The sequence below is a fragment of the Haliotis rufescens genome, unplaced genomic scaffold (genome assembly GCF_023055435.1).
Source record: "Haliotis rufescens isolate VD_foot unplaced genomic scaffold, xgHalRufe1.0.p SCAF_8, whole genome shotgun sequence".
NCBI lineage: Eukaryota > Metazoa > Mollusca > Gastropoda > Lepetellida > Haliotidae > Haliotis > Haliotis rufescens.
Window position 1 is genome coordinate 20,994,917 of NW_025964372.1, and position 22,210 is coordinate 21,017,126.

At 43.5% G+C, this 22,210-nt stretch overlaps 1 protein-coding gene across 1 annotated transcript; it reads left to right on the forward strand.

Moving 5' to 3' along the window:
• Window positions 1-1,730: 1,730 nt before the first annotated feature.
• On the forward strand, window positions 1,731-13,031 carry LOC124114145 (tropinone reductase 1-like). Its single transcript, XM_048389607.1, has 4 exons — window positions 1,731-1,814; window positions 6,574-6,713; window positions 11,015-11,090; window positions 12,536-13,031. The coding sequence occupies exons 2-4, from the start codon at window positions 6,709-6,711 to the stop codon at window positions 12,683-12,685; spliced, it is 231 nt and encodes a 76-aa protein (XP_048245564.1). The 5' UTR covers window positions 1,731-1,814; window positions 6,574-6,708; the 3' UTR covers window positions 12,686-13,031.
• The last annotated feature ends 9,179 nt before the right edge of the window (window positions 13,032-22,210 follow it).

Below are 22,210 nucleotides of genomic sequence, written 5' to 3' on the forward strand. Positions count from 1 at the left end.
ACAGGTACACAGAACAAGGTAGACAGAAAATGATGATAGAACTGGGTAGATGTAACAGGTAGACAAAACAGTGAAGACAGAACAGGCAGATGACGATAAAATAGGCAGATATAGAACCGGGAAGATGGCACAGGTTAGACAAAACAAGGTAGATAGAACAGTGACGATAAAATAGGCAGATATAGAACAGGGAAGATAGCACAGGTTAGACAAAACAAGGTAGATAGAACAGTGACGATAAAATAGATGCCCAAACCAAATTTCATAAAGGTTAAAGTAGCCTTGGACAAGTAGCGGGAGTGAGCATGTTGTGTTAGCAGTATTCAAGCATTATCACGGCGGGCCACACCATAATGGGCTTAACATATTGTACCCATGTGGGGAATCGAACCCGGGTCGTCGGTGTGACGAGCGAACGCTTCAACCGCTAGGCTACCGCTGAGTAGAAATTGTTGGAAGTTGGGAGATTGTTTCACCAGGACAGTTGCGTCACTTGGGCATGCCAGAAACCTATGATTTGGGGTTCGAATCCCGGTTCGCAACGATTATGTTTCTAGGTTTGTCAGCACCATACCCGTGTTCGTGGATTTCACCGAAGTGGTAAACGTCTGAGACCTGCATCACTTCGGGCTTTCCTCCCACATTAAGCTGACATGCTGTGATATAACTGGAATACTGTTAAAAGCGGCGTTAAATCCAACTCTCTCACTCTCCAGAACAGACGCCTAAAATTTACCCTACAGCTAGAGTAGGATTCCCTGATAACGGGAGGAGGTCATGTGCCGTGTGGATGGTATAGGACGCCTTAACCACGTGATTACAGTTGGCGAGGTATGAAGGGAAAGGACGCCTTGACCACGTGACTAAAGCTGGCGACGAATGGAGGTATAGGACGCCTTGATCACGTGACTAAAGCTGGCGACGAATGGAGGTATAGGACGCCTTGACCACGTGACTAAAGCTGGCGACGAATGGAGGTATAAGACGCCTTGACCACGTGACTAAAGCTGGCGACGAATGGAGGTATAGGACGCCTTGATCACGTGACTAAAGCTGGCGACGAATGGAGGTATAGGACGCCTTGATCACGTGACTAAAGCTGGCGACGAATGGAGGTATAGGACGCCTTGATCACGTGACTAAAGCTGGCGACGAATGTAGGTATAGGACGCCTTAATTGATCACGTATAGAGGTAGAGGACGCCTTGACCACGTGACTAAAGCTGGTGACGAATGGAGGTATAGGACGCCTTATATTGATCATGTATGGAGGTATAGGACGCCTTGACCACGTGACTAAAGCTAGCGACGAATGGAGGTATAGGACGCCTTATATTGATCACGTATGGAGGTATAGGACGCCTTGACCACGTGACTAAAGCTAGCGACGAATGGAGGTATAGGACGCCTTATATTGATCACGTATGGATGTATAGGACGCCTTATATTGATCACGTGACTAAAGCTGGTGACGAATGGAGGTATAGGACGCCTTAACTTGATCACGTATGGATGTATAAGACGCCTTATATTGATCACGTATGGAGGTATAAGACGCCTTGACCACGTGACTAAAGCTGATGACGAATGGAGGTATGGGACGCCTTATATTGATCACGTATGGAGGTATAAGACGCCTTATATTGATCACGTATGGAGGTATAAGACGCCTTGACCACGTGACCCAAAAGCTGGCGACAAACTGAAGTATATGTCGCCTTAATTGATCACGTGACTAAAGCTGTCGACGAGTGGGGGTGTCTGTGTCATATTTCCACGCCCTGCTACACAAAAACCAAACAACAGACGCCTGGGTAAGATATTGATGGTGTGGTCTAGCTGTTTTGGTGTGTTTATCTGTGGTTCAGCTGTCATTGTGTGGTTAATCAATCAGGTTATTTCAGGGAATATAAGCTGAATAAACAGGAAAAGAGAGATTTCTTCCGGTTCGAGGTTTAAAATGATGTCTGTTTTTCACGAAACACAGCCACGCTAATTGTGGCGGACCATCCTTTACCATCTCAAATTTCACGTAAGTTCAAGTTACATTGATACCTTTTGGTGCAAACTATGGCGTCATACTCGGTACACACTTTATTTTTAATGTGTTCATTGAATTACACCCACATTTATCACAGCACCATTGTAGAGGCGTGTAGACAACGCGCTTCATTGTAAAACATACACATACACACACACACACACACGCACTTGGGTTCAAGCGCACTTGCGGTGTCCTCCGTGTTGAAGTATGGACAAGACCACTTTGTAAGACACGTTCAGACACCACCATGTCCCACTGTAAAACATAATCCCTCGCACGCACACACACACACACACACGCACGCGCACGCGCACGCACACACACACACACACACACACACACACACACACACACAGCACAACAAATAAGCCGACCGTTGTGTTTTGTATTATGTTTGTAATGATTCGTCCGCTGTCTTTCCGATGTGTGGGGTTACATTTATATGCAAAATTCCCGATAAGCTTGGGTTAAAAAAGATCTTCAGCGAGCGATGCTTGCCGTAAGAGGCGACTAATGGGGTCCCACACCCACCTCCACACCTTACAAAGTTAAGACATTGTCTGTGTAGGTCAGAATTTGGAGATTTATGGTTATTTCAAATGTATGGTAACAAACATGTATTTCTCCATGTGTTTCAGCAACGTTTGAAGGACAATTTTCAACAAATTTGGCACAGTGACCTACTTGCAAGTTCAAAAATGACCGATTATGCAACATTTAATGTTTCTATAAATACTAAAAACTATTTAAACCTCATAACACAAAGCAAATACAAAATTGGTATTTCTCGTTTTCATTTAAGTTGTCATGACCTGGAAATTGAGCGTGGGTGTCACTTCAATATACCTAGAAATTTTAGAAAATGTAAACTTTGTAACCTAAACTGCGTTGAAAATGAATTCCATTTTCTCTTAGTGTGTCATCGTACGTACAGCTAAGACAACTACATCAACCCAAAGTTTTATCTTGATACTAACATCCATATATTTAACATTTTGATGTCATCGCCAAAATCTAACATAATTACAAATCTAGCAAACTATTTGTACAATGCATATATGGAAAGAAATGTACAGTAAACTACGGTTATAACGAACTCAAAGGGACTACTAATTTTAGTTCGTTATAACCGTAGTTCGTTATAAGGACATATGCAGCATGACTACAGCAAGTAGTCGGGACCAAAAAGTAAGTTCGTTATATCCGTCAGTTCGTTATAAGCGTGTTCGTTATAACCGTAGATTACTGTACTGCGATTCCGCCTGTACCATAATGTTTGTACACAAAGGCCGGGGTCCTAAAAATACTGAAATAAATCGATTGATTGATTGATTGATTGATTGATCCTACAGTGCATGGACGGGGCTATATCACTTTACAACATCTTTAAACACAACGTAATTGTAGATGGTTGTACGCTTGAGTAAGCTCAAGGACGCCGCCATGGCGTCGGGGAATGCATGCTAAGTTGTAAGAGGTTCTGCGCTTTTGTTATGTTTTTTTGCACTGGTAGAAGTGCATTGTCACCATTGAGTGCACCAGCAGGGCTTAATCAGCAGATAAGACTACAATTTTCTATGATATTATGATTAACCTTGTGACCTATATTAACGTTTGGTCTTGCCTGATTATAATATACTAGCCACATTAAGAAACTGTGCACGGAGAAAATATAGATATAAGGGCACACCGTCCATATATGAAATATAGATTTGAACACAGCAATTATTGGAGACATTCAAACGCTCATGCACGTGCCATGCGATATGACGTCATTGATGGGGGCCTATGGACGTGCAATGTGTTACTGCACGTGCATCCTGTGCAGCTGTACACAGCATGTGCAACTCAAAATTCGCTGTCACTTTGGAAAGCATGATCTGTGGTCATTCAAAAATTCAAAACTTCTCAGGCGCAGACACAAGCATATCACAAGCAAATCATGCCAAGATTGACAGCTGCACAGCGTCATGAAGCCATTGGAATGATCCGAGCGGGAATGAGGCAACAACAGGTGGCAACACATTTCCAATGCCATCGTATCACGATATCGGCATTGGTGAGGCGTTATCAGAACACAAATGACGTTGCCGACCCCCCACGTTCAGGACGCCCCGAGTAACGACGCCAAGACAGGACAGATGGATTCGAGTTACACATCTCCGACACAGGTTCCAAACGGCAGTAACGACGTCCCAGACAATTCCTGGACTGCGCCGTATCCATCCCAACACTGTCAGGAATCGTTTACGTCAGGATTCGACCACGACGCCCTGCCATACGTCCCATCCTGACACACCGTCATCGAGTCAACCGTCTAAGATGGTGTCGAAATCATGTTCGCCAACCTCGAATATGGTTGAGAAATGTTGTCTTTACAGATGAATCGAGGTTCAACATTTCCCACAGTGACGGGCGCCAACGTGTCTACCGGCGTTTGGGAGAACGTTATGCACGCAACTGTATTGTGGAGAGGTATCGTTTTGGAGGTGGCTCTGTGATGATTTGGGGTGGGATAACAGCACGGCACCGAACCCCTTTGGTGGTTGTTCAGGGCAATCTCACCGGTGTTGGCTACAGAGATCAGATTCTGAGGCCTGTGGTCATTCATTTCCTGCAACGTCATGGCCCGGGATTGACATTTCAACAGGACAACGCTCGTCCTCACACGGCTAGGGTCGCAATGGATTTCCTTCACCATAACAATGTCATGTTACTGCCATGGCCTGCAGTTTCTCCAGATCTCTCCCCAATAGAGCATGTGTGGGATGAAATGGAGCGCCGTCTGCGTCGTCTTCCACATCCTCCAGATAACGTCCGTGACTTGGCACAGGATTTGAGGAGGATATGGCAGGCCATTCCCCAGGCCTTCCATGCCCAGTTGGTGGACTCCATGCGTCGCCGATGCACTGCTGTGATTCACGCACAGGGTGGTCATACCCGTTATTGACTTTGTGACTTTGTCGTATGACCCCCTACTCCATTTTGATCTTCTGACGTCATCGTAACAGATGTTGTTCAGGTCCCGTTGACATTTTCTTATGGTCCGATCATTCAGCTGCTACAGCGTCTGCATCATTTTGTTCTTGCTGTGTTGTATTTCAATCCAGAATATATTTTCTCCGTGCACAGTTTCTTTATGTGGCTAGTATAGTATTACTTAAAATTTGTTGTCGGTGTATTAGCTCAGGACCGCACACCTTAATATGACCAAGAGAAGCATCTATTAGTGACCAGTCTTTATTCAGCGTATATCATCAGTGAGGTACCCCGAATAAAGGCCGTTATTTATACCACCGATGCTCTTAGAGGTCATGGTAAGGTCGCATGTTCAATTATCACTTATTTAACCAATACTTACACAATGTAGCTAATCTAACGTGTTGACTATCTGAATTTAGAGATTTACTCGCACTTGTGAAAGACACGAGCATGCATAAATAACCAAATCGTCAGAACAGTTTCTCCGAGAGCATGTTGTCCTAGAGTAACATGTACTTCTCTCTCCGGACAGGTAGTCCTAACGATTACCACATAACGTTTATCACGTAAAACTTGGGAGTGAAGGCAGGCGTATATCAAGACTGCACAAATTATTAATATGCAATATCCACAAAATATGTTGTTTAATCCTACCGTATAAAGCCAAAACTATTAATAAAAATAGAAAAGATTATGGCAAAGTTTGGAACTATGATACTATTATTCGCATACTTTCCGACGTGTCGGGACACATTTATAAGCAAAATCTGTTTTTAGAAATAATGCAAGGTTTAATGTGTGTCATTAAGTGGAGCGTTTAAGGACGCGTTGAAGTTAGATTGGTTGGTTTGTTGGTTTTTTAACGCCGCACTCAGCAATATTCCAGCTATATGACGGCGGTCTGTAAATAATCGAATCTGGACCAGACAATCCAGTGGTTAATATCATGAGCACCGATCCACGCAATTGGGATCGATGACATGCATCAACCACGTCAGCGAGCCTGACCACCCGATCCCGTTAGTCGTCTTTTACGACAAGCATAGTCGCCTTTTACGGCAAGTATGGGTTGCTGAAGACCTATTCTACCCGTTGAAGCTAGAAAGTAGTTCAGGCATGTATGCCGGCTTGTCAGTGAGTGAATGAGAGAGTGAGTGATATGGGTTCAGCTATTTATTAGTTGAATGTTGGAAGAAACCCAAACTCACCCAGGTCACAGACGTTTACCACGAGAGAAGTATGGACTTCAAACACACGATCAGCTGATTCTTGCAGAGCCAAAGGTGGACATTTTGCTCACCGAATTGTAACCAATTGGCTACCTGCCCCGTATTTTATTGAATCTTGTAAAAATGTTTAGAATTTACTTGTTGTATATGACCAAACATACACTGCATAGTAAAGGCATCAGTAAAACATATAATAAATATAGGGTAGATGCGCTGACATTTCAAAACAATGACATAACATATTTTACATATATATATAACATATCATATATATATGTTGTTGTTTTTCAATGTTACTAAATAATATCACGACTCCAGGAGCGAGTGCCGGTATTGGAGAGGGGGCAGCTTTGCATTTTGCCAGACATGGAGCCAAACTCTCGATAACGGGACGAGATAAGACGAGACTGGAAGACGTCGCTTAGCGATGCGCGGAGTGCGGGATACCGGCTGATGACGTGAGTGTTGTAGTATTGTACTTCTTGTCTTGTACACCCCAAGCACGTTCAGCTCACTAGGTGACTGATGATACATGTAACAAATTAAATACGACGTGTTTAGAGCTTTTCTATTTGATTTTTGTATCGCACTTTCCTTTTAATTCCATATGCTTTTCTAAGTGAGAACATACCAAGAAACCAATACTTTCAAATACAAACATACCCAAAGCACTTTGGATTCAAATGTTGAAGCTGTTAGGCGAAACTATGAAGAGAAGATACTCCCTACTGCTGAAAAAGGACGAAAAACTGTCCAAGTCCTTTAACAAGTACTTCTCAAGCAAAACGGAAAACATCAGTAAATCGCCTGTCCCTAACTGATTTTAAAGTCTGAACTGCAGGTGCTGAAACTCATGTCCAAACATGTGAGCTGGACCCTATTCCTACTAAACTTGACCGCCTCCGTGGTCTAGTGGTAGAGCATCCGCCCGGAGAGCGGAAGGTCCGGGGTTCGATCCCCGGCCGCGTCATACCAAAAGACATTAAAAGATGGTACTTGTTGTTACCCTGTCCGGCGCTCGGCATTAAGGGGCTAAAACAAGGACTGGTCGGCTCGGAGTCAGTATACTGTGTCTGAGTGGGGTATTCATGTTAAACTGCGGCATGGTATCTCAGTGTGCTAGCACTATAAATCGGCATCAGTCCGGACCAGTACAAGCAGCCACACACACGTGCATTCACGTCGCTATATAAGTGCAATAATCTTGGACGCGACGTTAAACCCCATTTCACCTCACCTCACCTGAGTCACCTCACTTGGCTTCTCAACGGCCACGTGACCTGAAGCATCTTTGAACCCGAGAAACATCGGTGTCAGATGATTCAACTGCCTTTCTGTCGAATCCTCCAGTGGCCTCAAATAGAAGCAGTAATTTCTTTGGATAGACTTTAATTTGCTGTTTCATTCGTTGACATATTACAGCGTATTTTCAGCGAAAACGGTCTGGGGGAAGTAGTATACTCTCTTTAAACCGGTTTCCTTTTTACAGGGAACATCGTAAACGTTTCCAGTGTTGCCGGAGTCCGTCCGGTAAGTTCAACTTGGTTTGTGGTATGCAGTGTGTTACATGGCAGTGTTACGTATTGTTGTGGGCGAGAATATCTTCATTTGCTCAGAATTCATGTTTTTTTGTTTTGCAAATGAATAACGGTGTGTCTACAAGTATCATGACACACAAATCAATTCATTTTAACTTAATTCAACTAATTTACAGCGTTAATTAGAATATCTCAATCATCAGCGAAAACTGTTTGGCCCATGAGCGAGAATATTCTCCTTTGCTCAAAACCCATGTTTTTGTTTTGCAAATACATGAAGATATGTCTACAAGTACCATTACGCATAACTGAAATCATTTTAAATGTATTCAACTTATTTATAGCATTATTAAAATATCCCATAGTTGAGCAACGTTTCCTTTTGCTAAACACTTATGTATTTTGTTTTGCAAATAAACAAATGTGTGTCTAAGAGCACCATGACACATTTTAAATTAACTTAATTTATTTGTTGCTTTATTTCAACATCTGGCTTATTAAAACAAATGTGCAACTAAATCATGGCCTATAATTAATATAATATACATATAGTATCATTATGTACAGATTGGAAATAAAAAATGCAGCAAAGAGGGTTTGGGTGATCCTGACCCAGTCAGGCTGGTCAGGCCCATCATCAGCCCAGGGCCCTTGCCCCCTCTACATGCAGCCCGGACTTTTAGCGTTATGAAATTAAATGAATATAGTCATATTTATGTTTCAAGATATAATCTAAAGGTTTCGTTTATTAATTGAACATAAATAGTTCTATAACTGTGTGATCCTACATGTTATATATAATAGGTCATGACGTGAATGTGAACTTTGCGTCATAGCAATAGTTAGATGTAAAAACCTTGCAGTGTGTAAGGCTGTGTAGGGAAGTTAAACAAGAGGTTATATCAATAATGCCCAGCCAAAAGACTTTTGAGATTCGTTAGAAAATGAATTACAATCCTTAATTTCGTCTGTCACACAGACCCTGAAACAAATATATCCCATACATCCAATGAAAGTCTATACTATATAGATCGGCCCTGAGTTAACATGATTTGTAGCGTTATTGAAACATTTGGTCCAAGGGCTAGCAAGTTTTCGTTTGCTCAAAAATCATTTCCTGGTTTTGAACAAACACAAATATGTAACTACAATTTTCAACAGAGAAAATGTACCTTTTCAAATTTGAATATAACTGGAATGTAATAAAATATTTAAAAGACACATTTAATAAATAAGCATAAATAATTATACTACCATGTTATCCTATAGGTGATAAAGACTGCGTACGTGACCGCACCTACCGTTTTGTATATAACTAGTCGAGCATGGAAAAATATTTTGACAATGTTCTCTATCAAAAATTGAAAACTGAACTAAAGAAATGGAATATCTAATAAATGACCGAGATTCGGTGGAAGAACTTGACACTATGGAATGTTTAGCATACCATGGCCATGTCTAGGATTCGGAATCAGTCGCACAGCACGTAGCTGTCGCTTGGAATGCCCTGTGATGACCTTTTCGGTGTTGCTGAATTCACAGAAGCGTGCACTAAGATCTCATTCTAAAGAGGTTGCATAGTTTTTTCACATAGTTTTACCTTTGAGTGTGACTTTGTTGTGTTTATTGAGTAGCATTCAACACTGACAAATACCAAAACTTAGCGGATAGTTTTCAGCTCTTATTAAAAAAATGTTTGTTGACATCAAAATGTTGATCAACGTGCATTCCCAGCATTCGAAAAAAGAAATAATTAAAGGGAAACAACTCCATTTTTTACGATATTGTAATATTGATCAGCTTTTTCGTCGCGGATTCAAAATTTGCTCATGGACTATAATGTCGAGTGGTTTGACTTATGTTGATGCCATTCTCGCTGCACGAAGCAAACGATGACACCCATCGGAGGATCGGGGAATGAGAAACCGTATATCATAACAAAGGATATATATACTAACATATGTTTTTGCTGTTGATAAGTGTATGCACGATTTGATGGAGTGACCTCCGTTGTTTGAGAAATAAAATTGTAAACACTGACAAAAAATCACATCACATGGGTGTGGACCAAAACACATGGAGAGTGAAAATTGGTACAGTGTGTCGTTTGGACACCACAGGTGAAGTCCCCTTTAGCAGCTTTATGTGTATCGTTGTGCATTGCCACAGTTTTCGTGCTGGCGCTTTTGACAGTCACCAGGTGTGGGTGTGTAGAGCTGTGTGTAGCGGATGCCACAGGGACATATATGTCCCTCCTCTACAACCCTCACTTTGAAGTCGAATAAAATTAAAAATACATCTAATACACTTCACAGTTTTAAATTAGGTGGGAGATTCCCTGTTCTGTGATATTATCCATTGGCATTTTAGGCCAAGCAAAAGTACTAAAAATGACCTCTGAAAATTAGGTACTTCGTTAATGTCGCCATTTTTTACACATTACTAAATTACCCATCACCGCGTTATTTACAGCATGTTTTGAAATCTAAATTTCGGATATTTACTCCGAGAAATAAATTTCAAAAATAGCATATTAGTGATCACGGGTATCTGTCCTTTATGAAATCACCAATGATCATTCCAAAACGTCTCCGATAACCCTAGAATCGTTTAGAATGTTTTGGAAAATACGCAAACACGAACGCCGAAGTGAACTTTCCGCCATATTGGATAGTGTTTACAAAATCACGTTTCAGGTACACCGGTTATGAGGCGCCTGTAACATCACATATATTTCAAACTTAGCTGCGTTACACACAACCTTGAATTCCTCATACATTTTAGAATCGAATGAATAATGGTCTTTGTCACCAATACGAAGTGGCTGGATGAAATCAAGCAATATCAGTTAGGTGTAAAAACGAACGCTATGCTCGAAAAACTGCACTTGTTTGAAATGTAAACAAAGCAAAATACAGATTTTACACAGTGTAGCATTTTCTCCAATTTTGAGCTATCCATTCGTCTATTCGTTCAATATATTGGCTCAACATTTTCAGAATATTCATGGGAAGAGAATGGTAGGAAGAATTAGGGAATTTAAAATAGATACATTAACAATTTCTGTTGAAAATATCAGATCATTGCAAAGTTACCGTCCTGTGTGATCCAACTCACCCACTCACTCATTCATTCATACATCAGATTACAATAGTAAACTTTGGCAATGTGTATCATACGCCTGACAAGAATCTCAGCTCAATACACCATTTTTGTTTCAGCCCCGGCGTTGTGGACACTCCACTCTTCACTCGGGAGGACTCATTCTTTCACAACAAAGACGAGGAGGCCAGCAAGGTCAGCGGCTACGGCCTTACTTTCTCCACAATATTGATGCTGGCAAGATACATCCCAACTGTCGTAGTGCGTGATGCGTCGAAATAATGTGTCACCTATTCCGTCAATAGATCAAATTTATATTTGTTGATATCAAATATTCTGGGTCGTCTGGCGAAGGAATTCTCTTTAATGTCCACAATAATAAATCACCAGGGCCCCCTTTCACATATTGATCATAAACTACGACTGTTGTGGTGTAGTGGATAGAGCGTCGGCCAATAGAGCGGATACTTGGCGTTTGATCGTCAGCTGTGTAATACCACAAAATGTTAAAATGTGGTACTTGTTGTTTCCGTGCCTGGCGCCCGGCATTAAGAGGATAAAATAAGGACTGGTCCCGATGTCTCGAATGGTCTCGTGGTACATCGTGTTCCTTAATCACCTGGGAGCATGGGTGGCCCAGTCGTCTTAGTCGCCGCGATTCGCTGTGCAGAGTTGCGTCCCTATGATTGTGGGTTCGAATCCCGGTTCGCCCCGATTATGTTTCTAGGTTTGTCAGCACCATACCCGTGCTCGTGGGTTTCATCGAAGTGGTAAATGTCTGAGACCTGCATCACTTCGGGCTTTTCCCCCTACATTAAGCTGACACGCCGCGATATAACTGGAATACTGTTAAAAGCAGCGTTAAACCCAACTCACTCACTCCTAATCACCTGAATACCATCTACAGTGTCTGGGCCGCACAAAGAATGCCTGGAGCACATTGTTAACTGAAGGCATCACCAGTGGTACCAGTCAAAAACCTTGTTACGTCTCCTCACAAGTGTCAGTTCTGATTAAAATATTGGCATTTAATGTCTTTTACTATCCAAACATAAAATGTTTGAAAATTTAAAAGACATCGAGTTTCATCATGTTAAACAGAAGTTCAGATTCCTGCGGTCTCCTCGAAGTTTTGAAAAGAATGTGACCGTGTGTTCCGAAACCAGTAACTTGTGAAACCAGCTCGCGTTTTGGCAGCCATCTCGCGAGACCGGAATTGAGTTATAAAATGACGTTATTTGTCAGATGAGAGAATTCGTGACCAACCTGTGTCATTCTGAGTTACAGGAGGGGGCCATTTTGGACGAATGTTCTTGCCGGGTACAGAAGGTGTCGACCTTTCGCGATTTTTGATCGACCAATGAAATGATTAACAGGAATTCGACATTAGACAATCAGAAAGCTGCTTTCGCAAGCTTTAGGTACTTGTTTCAATATGGCGACTTCCATTCCAGGCTACGCTTTGAAAAATATTTTGATAACGTTCTTGATTCAAAATTTGAAAACTGAACAAAAGAAAAGCCTGGAATGTCAAAACCATGACCTGAGACTGTATGGCAGTACTTTATGTAGCGGTGATTTTAATGAGATTGGCCCCTGTGGTACTATTGTCCTGCAAGGTCATTGTTATATATTTCCAGTTCTTGAAGGAACAAGCAGTTGCCCATCCCCTTGGCAGAGTGGGCCAACCCCAGGATGTGACTGAGTCCATTGCTTACCTTGCCTCAGACGCTGCGAGCTTTGTGACAGGACAGCTCATTTTCATTGATGGGGGTCGACACCTTGTCTAGCACAGTACTTTTTAGTGAAATTCGTGCATATTCAGGGACAAACCGATTTGTTCTCGAAGGGCGGTTTGATACATGAACATACATGAATCTTGCTCCAATGTCCTTTGCTCGAAGACATGAGTTAAATATGCAATTGACTGCATGTGATCCAATAAAGATCGAGAAATGGTGACGTGTGGTGTTTAAAATTCCTTAATAAGAGACTGCTTCATGCTACGTAAGCATCGTCCGCATAGAATAAGTATATCACAACGTTATCACAGTTTGATCTGGCAGATTGCAATAAAAAATACTACTAATCCTATATAGATATATATCACAGCGACCTGTTGTCAGCAATATTACAGCTATATCAGAAAGATCAGTGGTTAGCAATATCACAGCGATATTGCAGCAGACTTGTCAGAAATATTACAGCTATAGCAGAGAGAACAGTAGTTAGCAATATCACAGCAGACTGTTGTCAGCAATATTACAGCTATAGCAGTGAGAACAGTGGTTAGCAATATTTTAGCTATATTACAGCAGACTGTTGTCAGCAATATTACAGCTATAGCAGAGAGAACAGTGGTTAGCAATATCACAGCGATATTGCAGCAGACTGTTGTCAGCAATGTTACAGCTATAGCAGAGAGAACAGTGGTTAGCAATACCACAGCGATATTGCAGCAGACTGTTGTCAGCAATATTACAGCTATAGCAGAGAGAATAGTAGTTATCAATATTACATCTACTTTACAGCAGACTGTTGTCAGCAATATTACAGCTATAGCAGAGAGAACAGTAGTTAGCAATATTACATCTATATTACAGCAGACTGTTGTCAGCAATATTAAAGCTATATCACACAGGCCTATAGGCTGCAACATTACGTCTGTGTCATAGCGGCCCGTTATCAGCAATATTACATATCTAGGATGCTTGTAGTCGGCAATACGGCAGCCAGAGACAGAAAATATATTCGTCTGCCATATGACACTGATAGAGATATTTAGATGTGCTTTTGACTATTTTTATCAATAAAATGATAATCTGTGTCAAATGTTTGTGTTGTATTATTGCAATTAATATTTTGTTTCACTCAATGTCACTCAGTATAAGTATCAATGACTTATATAAGTATAAGTCTTTCAACCCGAACTGTCAGTGACTGCTATGTCACCATTTGCTAAGAAATGAGCTGTTGTTATTTAGAAAGTTTGCCCCTTCCTTTCAGTTTGACAACACCCTTTTCAATATTTGAATCCCCTGCAATGTGTGTGAAAAAGGTTTGTGCATTAATCGTGTTCATATGTTCATTATCCATGTATACTGGCTTTATATAATACCCATCGTCACACGGTCTCTGTTCTAAAAGGGGCGGTGATGTAGCCTACTGGTTAAAGGCCTCGCTATTCACACCGAAACCCGGTTCGATTCCACTCATGGGTACAATGTGTGGAGCCCAGCTCTGTTGCCCCCGCCGTGATAAAGCGGCTTAAAACCTCACTCACTCACTCACTGTTCTAAAGAAATCAGTATCATTTCAGGTGTTGCTGATTTTGGGAAATATTTGTTCTGCACACACGATCAGTGTCAATAATCGGGCATTCTCGATATCGTTATAACGAGAAACAAAGCAGCTTTTCTGCATGAAATAACACTGTATTTGTAAAAATAAAAACTCGGTTAATATCTGACTAATACACTGAAAATATATAACAAAACACTAACTGTTTTGTGCACGTGAACATTTTATTTCCTTATCCTATGATATAGAGATATGAACATTATGTTTTCATTTGTTTTACAATCACATAAACCTTAATTGAAGTATAGTGCTGTTTTCGCCTGCTCGCAAATTCGAAAACATTCACAACGATTCTAGAACTATCGGCTACGAAATTATCATTTGTGATTTAATAAAAAACAAAACAGATACCCATGACTAATCATCAAATTCTCTGAGTTAATATTAGATGTTTAGATTTCAAAACATACACAAAATAGCGCCATGAATGGTGATTTAATAATATGTTGTCAAAAATGGCGTGTGCCTAGTTTCAAAGGTCGTTTTCAGTAATTTTGCTTTGCCTAAATTGACAGCGGATGATATGTCAGAACAGAGAAATTCCCGCAAAATTGAAAACTTTGAAGTGTGTTTGTGTGGGTGATGTTTTTTGAATTTTATTCTACTTGAGGGTTGAAGAGAAGGGACATATATGCCCTATGGTATCCACGACATAAGCTCACTTGACTTTTAGTCAGGTGAAGTTTGATGTTTGGTCATCTTATACCGTACAAATGCAAGCAGAGTAATTACCAAAACAATCTATAATGTTCATCAAAGGATATGCATCCATAGTCGTCCGGAGATTTAATTCTCTAGAGTCAATGCAATATCGAATTTTGTCAGCTCTCGTGGTGACTAGACAGTTGGCCCGGCACAAGGTTTGTTTGTTTGTTTGTTGTTTAACGCCGCACTCAGCAATATTCCAGCTATATGACGGCGGTCTGTAAATAATCGAGTCTGGACCAGACAATCCAGTGATTAATATCATGAGCATCGATCCACGCAATTTGGATCGATGACATGCATCAACCAAGTCAGCGAGCCTGACCACCCGATCCCGTTAGTCGCCTTTTACGACAAGCATAGTCGCCTCTTACGGCATGCATGGGTTGCTGAAGACCTATTCTACCCCGGAATCTTCCCGGCACAAGGACTTGACGAGGGATGGTCTGCCTCTCGCTTAGCAATGGGCAATGATCGGTGAGCCTCTACAACATTAATACGATGTTGAACTAGGTTTGTCCTGACCCGGCCATCATCGTCTCTGGCAAAGTGTATGTGGATTGGTATTCAGTAAGGTTGGTTGGTTGGTTGGTTGGTTGTTTTACGCCGCACTCAGCAATATTCCAGCTATATGACGTCGATGTGTACATAATCGAGTCTGGACCAGACAATCCACTGATTGATATCATGAGCATTGATCCACGCATTTGGGATACGATGACATGCATCAACCAAGTCAGCGAGCCCGACCATCCGATCCCGTTAGTGGCCTCTAACGACAAGCATAGTCGCCTCTTACGGCATGCATGGGTTGCTGAAGACCTATTCTACCCCGGATCTTCAGGGGTCAGGTAGACAGGGCAACTACAACTAGTTCCACGTCGAATACTGCATATCCACTTCGACATGTCTTCAACACGAATGTTCAAGATCATAACAACTTATATTTGTCTCGGGGGCGGTCGGGTAGCCTAGTGGTTAAAGCGTTCGCTCGTCATGCAAAAGACCCGGGTTCGATTCCCGACATGGGTACAGTGTGTGAAGCCCATTTCTGGTGTCCCCCGCCGTGATATTGCTGGAATATTGCTAAAAGCGGCGTAAAACCATACTCACTCACTCGCTATATTTGTCTCGGCCCTACGACCTGAGCCGCTTCAAAAATTCCTCAAGCCCGACAGCCTGTGCACGTCGACCTTATCAGGTAACGATGCTGGTGTAACAGGAACAAGGATTGGCGGCATTCTGATAAGTAAAAAAGACCTGTAAACAACTCCGTCAACAGTCAACAATGTGTGATAGTTGTCAGGGCAGGGAATGGCTGCCCTGGGTCAGTGCTTCGGGTAACCGAACAACGCATATTGCGTATAAATGTCGCAAAGCATATATCAGGTAACTGGACTCTGAGCGATGTGGCACGCCTTGTTGGGCCACGTGATGCTCGGAGGGTGTGGAGGCAGGGTGGATACAATGACGTCTTTCTAAGAAATGTAACGTGAGGTAGTGTAGGTGGCAATATCCAACAAGTACCGGACTGACAACCTGCCATGAGTAAAGGGGATGTGGGTACACTGTTAGTCTGCCTCACAGTCCCTGAAGGGGCAGTCGGGTAGCCTAGTGGTTAAAGCGTTCGCTCGTCACGCCTAAGACCCGGGTTCGATTCCCGACATGGGTACAATGTGTGAAGCCCATTTCTGGTGTCCCCCGCCGTGATATTGTTGGAATATTGCTAAAAGCGGCGTATAACCACGCTCACTCACCCACAGTACCTAAACCATATTATTTCCCTTCTCCCCAACGCTTTCTCTGATGCAAAAACTGCACATGAAGCAAGTTTAGATTTTTCTTAGGTTTAGGTTCTGAATCTCTCATCTCACTGGGCTTTCTTTTCAATTTTAATGAAGTTATTTGTTTCTATCAAAATTATGTATTTCCAGAGCCTGTTAGAATCCTGTATAGTGTTGTGTATACGCTGTGTTGGTGTCCCATATAGTGTTGTGTATACACTGTGTTAGTGTCCTGTATTGTGTTGTTTATACACTTTGTTAGTGCCCCATATAGTGTTGTGTATACGCTGTGTTAGTGTCCCATATAGTGTTGTGTATACGCTGTGTAAGTGTCCCATATAGTGTTGTGTATACGCTGTGTTAGTGTCCCATATAGTGTTGTGTATACACTTTGTTAGTGCCCCATATAGTGTTGTATATACGCTGTGTTAGTGTCCCATATAGTGTTTAGATACGCTGTTAGCGTCCCATATAGTGTTGTGTATACGCTGTGTTAGTGTCCCATATAGTGTTGTGTATACACTGTGTTAGTGTCCAGTTTTGTGTTGTGTATACGCTGTGTTAGTGTCCCATATGGTGTTGTGTATACGCTGTTAGTGTCCCATATGGTGTTGTGTATACGCTGTTAGTGTCCCATATGGTGTTGTGTATACGCTGTGTTAGTGTCCTATATAGTGTTGTGTATACGCTGTGTTAGTGTCCCATATAGTGTTGTGTATACACTTTGTTAGTGCCCCATATAGTGTTGTATATACGCTGTGTTAGTGTCCCATATAGTGTTTAGATACGCTGTTAGCGTCCCATATAGTGTTGTGTATACGCTGTGTTAGTGTCCCATATAGTGTTGTGTATACACTGTGTTAGTGTCCAGTTTTGTGTTGTGTATACGCTGTGTTAGTGTCCCATATAGTGTTGTGTATACACTGTGTTAGTGTCCAGTTTTGTGTTGTGTATACGCTGTGTTAGTGTCCCATATGGTGTTGTGTATAAGCTGTTAGTGTCCCATATGGTGTTGTGTATACGCTGTGTTAGTGTCCCATAAAGTGTTGTGTATACGCTGTGTAAGTGTCCCATATAGTGTTGTGTATACGCTGTGTAAGTGTCCCATATAGTGTTGTGTATACGCTGTGTTAGTGTCCCATATAGTGTTGTGTATACGCTGTGTAAGTGTCCCATATAGTGTTGTGTATACGCTGTGTTAGTGTCCCATATAGTGTTGTGTATACGCTGTGTTAGTGTCCCATATAGTGTTGTGTACCGGGCAGGTGTTGGGAAATGTGTATGTGGGAGGTGGAGGGTGTAAGTAAGTGTACGGGGCGGGTGTAGGGGAAGGTGTATATGGCAGGTGTAGATGTATGTGGCAGGTGTAGGTGTACGGGGCAGGTGTAGGGGAAGGTGTATGTGGAAGGTGGAAGTAAGTGTACGGGGCGGGTGTAGGGGAAGGTGTTTATGACAGGTATAGGTGTACGGGGCAGGTGTAGGGGGAAGGTGTAAGTAAGTGTACGGGGCGGGTGTAGGGGAAGGTGTATGTGGAAGGTGGAAGGTGGAAGTAGGTGTACGGGGCGGGTGTAGGGGAAGTTGTTTATGACAGGTGTAGGTGTACGGGGCAGGTGTATGTGGAAGGTGTAGGTGAATGTGGCAGGTGTAGGGGAAGGTGTATGTGGCAGGTGTAGGTGTACGGGGCAGGTGTAGGGGAAGGCGTATGAGGAAGGTGTAGGTGTACGGGGCAGATGTAGGGGAAGGCGAATGAGGAAGGTGTGGGGGAAGGCGTAGGTGTACCGGGCAGGTCTAGGGGAATGGGTATGTGGCAGGTGTAGGTGTACCGGGCAGGTCTAGGGGAATGTGTATGTGGCAGGTGTAGGTGTACCGGGCAGGTCTAGGGGAATGTGTATGTGGCAGGTGTATGTGTACCGGGCAGGTCTAGGGGAATGTGTATGTGGCAGGTGTAGGTGTACCGGGCAGGTCTAGGGGAATGTGTTAGTGTCCCATATAGTGTTTAGATACGCTGTTAGCGTCCCATATAGTGTTGTGTATACGCTGTGTTAGTGTCCCATATAGTGTTGTGTATACGCTGTGTTAGTGTCCAGTTTTGTGTTGTGTATACGCTGTGTTAGTGTCCCATATGGTGTTGTGTATACGCTGTTAGTGTCCCATATGGTGTTGTGTATACGCTGTGTTAGTGTCCTATATAGTGTTGTGTATACGCTGTGTAAGTGTCCCATATAGTGTTGTGTATACACTGTGTTAGTGTCCCATAAAGTGTTGTGTATACGCAGTGTTAGTGTCCTGTATAGTGTTGTGTATACACTGTGTTAGTGTCCCATATAGTGTTGTGTATACGCTGTGTTAGTGTCCCATATAGTGTTGTGTATACGCAGTGTTAGTGTCCCATATAGTGTTGTGTATACGCTGTGTTAGTGTCCCATATAGTGTTGTGTATACGCAGTGTTAGTGTCCCATATAGTGTTGTGTATACGCAGTGTTAGTGTCCCATATAGTGTTGTGTATACGCTGTGTTAGTGTCCCATATAGTGTTGTGTACCGGGCAGGAGTTTGGAAATGTGTATGTGGAAGGTGGAAGGTGTAAGTAAGTGTACGGGGCGGGTGTAGGGGAAGGTGTATATGGCAGGTGTAGATGTATGTGGCAGGTGCAGGTGTACGGGGCAGGTGTAGGGGGAAGGTGTATGTGGAAGGTGGAAGGTGGAAGTAAGTGTACGGGGCGGGTGTAGGGGAAGGTGTTTATGACAGGTGTAGGGGAAGGTGAATGTGGCAGGTGTAGGTGTACGGAGCAGGTGTAGGGGGAAGGTGTATGTGGAAGGTGAAAGGTGAATGTGGCTGGTGTAGGGGAAGGCGTATGAGGAAGGTGTAGGGGAAGGTGTATGTGGAAGGTGTAGGGGAAGGTGTAGGGGTAGGTGTATGTGGAAGGTGGAAGTAAGTGAACGGGGCGGGTGTAGGGGGAAGGTGTATGTGGAAGGTGGAAGGTGAATGTGGCTGGTGTAGGGGAAGGCGTATGAGGAAGGTGTAGGGGAAGGTGTATGTGGAAGGTGTAGGGGAAGGTGTATGTGGAAGGTGTAGGGGAAGGTGAATGTGGCTGGTGTAGGGGAAGGTGTATGTGGAAGGTGTAGGGGGAAGGTGTATGTGGAAGTTGGAACGTGAATGTGGCTGGTGTAGGGGAAGGCGTATGAGGAAGGTGTAGGGGAAGGTGTATGTGGAAGGTGTACGGGGTAGGTGTAGGGGGAAGGTGTATGTGGAAGGTGGAAGGTGAATGTGGCTGGTGTAGGGGAAGGCGTATGAGGAAGGTGTAGGGGAAGGTGTATGTGGAAGGTGTAGGGGAAGGTGTATGTGGAAGGTGGAAGTAAGTGTACGGGGCAGGTGTAGGGAAGGTGTTTATGACAGGTGTAGGGGAAGGTGTATGTGGAAGGTGTAGGGGAAGGTGTATGTGGAAGGTGGAAGTAAGTGTACGGGGCGGGTGTAGGGGAAGGTGTTTATGACAGGTGTAGGGGAAGGTGTTTATGACAGGTGTAGGGGAAGGTGTATTTGGAAGGTGTAGGGGAAGGTGTATGTGGAAGGTGTAGGGGAAGGTGTATGTGGAAGGGGTAGGGGAAGGTGTATGTGGAAGGTGAATGTGGAAGGTGTAGGGGAAGGTGAATGTGGAAGGTGTAGGGGAAGGTGTATGTGGAAGGTGTAGGGGAAGGTGTATGTGGAAGGTGTAGGGGAAGGTGTATGTGGAAGGTGGAAGTAAGTGTACGGGGCGGGTGTAGGGAAAGGTGTTTATGACAGGTGTAGGGGAAGGCGTATGAGGAAGGTGTGGGGAAAGGCGTATGTGTACCGGGCAGGTCTAGGGGAATGTGTATGTTTGAGATGAATCTTGTACTTGTTCCTAAAACATCATAGGTATTTATTTAAACTAATCCCAAGCTCTTTAATTAGTGGACTAATCCATTTTGACCAAAGGGTATATGCCTATTGTTGTTTTAACTAATACCTCATTTGCTGTATAACTATTGGGAGTATGACAAATGGGCGTATGACTAATGGGATATGACCGTATGTGGCAGGTGTAGGTGTACCGGGCAGGTCTAGGGGAATGTGTATGTGGAAGGCGTATGTGTACTGGGCAGGTCTAGGGGAATGTGTATGTGGCAGGTGTAGGTGTACCGGGCAGGTCTAGGGGAATGTGTATGTGGCAGGTGTAGGTGTACCGGGCAGGTCTAGGGGAATGTGTATGTGGCAGGTGTATGTGTACCGGGCAGGTCTAGGGGAATGTGTATGTGGCAGGTGTATGTGTACCGGGCAGGTCTAGGGGAATGTGTATGTGGCAGGTGTAGGTGTACCGGGCAGGTCTAGGGGAATGTGTATGTGGCAGGCGTATGTGTACCGGGCAGGTCTAGGGGAATGTGTATGTGGAAGGCGTATGTGTACCGGGCAGGTCTAGGGGAATGTGTATGTGGCAGGTGTATGTGTACCGGGCAGGTCTAGGGGAATGTGTATGTGGCAGGTATAGGTGTACCGGGCAGGTCTTGGGGAATGTGTATGTGGCAGGTATAGGTGTACCGGGCAGGTCTAGGGGAATGTGTATGTGGAAGGCGTATGTGTACCGGGCAGGTCTAGGGGAATGTGTAAGTGGCAGGTGTAGGTGTACCGGGCAGGTCTAGGGGAATGTGTATGTGGCAGGTGTATGTGTACCGGGTAGGTCTAGGGGAATGTGTATGTGGCAGGCGTACGTGTACCGGGCAGGTCTAGGGGAAGGTGTGGGGGAAGGCTAATGTGTACCGGGCAGGTCTAGGGGAAGGTGTATGTGGCAGGTGTATGTGTACCGGGCAGGTCTAGGGGAATGTGTATGTGGCAGGTGTATGTGTACCGGGCAGGTCTAGGGGAATGTGTATGTGGCAGGTGTATGTGTACCGGGCAGGTCTAGGGGAATGTGTAGTTGGAAATTGTGGTGGAAGATGCAGGTGTACGAGGAAGGTGCTCCAGCGTCCCGCCAGTGTAGGCGGGGGCCTTCAGCTGATCTAACAGATATCGGCTATATCTCTCTTATCCATGCCGTACCGGAAGCTGAACAAGCCGTAAAGAGACACGGAAGCAAGTTTAACCACATATGTCGGAAACTGCGGTTTCCAACTTAGCAAAAAATCCGGAAGTTGTGGTTTAAATATTGTCGGTTTGAAAATAAGAGTGGAAGATTTCAAAGACAACTCGTACGCTACACGCGATAACCCCACCCTTATCTTGTCCCCCGCTCGTGATAAAGGATGTCAGCTCAGCAAGACATTAACAGGTGCTTCCGAACACTCTCCCCCTCCTCCTTCTCCCACCCCTACATGATCATGAAAACATCACACATCCAGGGAGCTATTATTGTTGTGTGCATTTGATAAGTCAATGTCTATAATTAGGCAATATGTATATTGACTGATTCACTAAGGCAATGTACATATTAACTGAATTTTTCAGTACGCATAT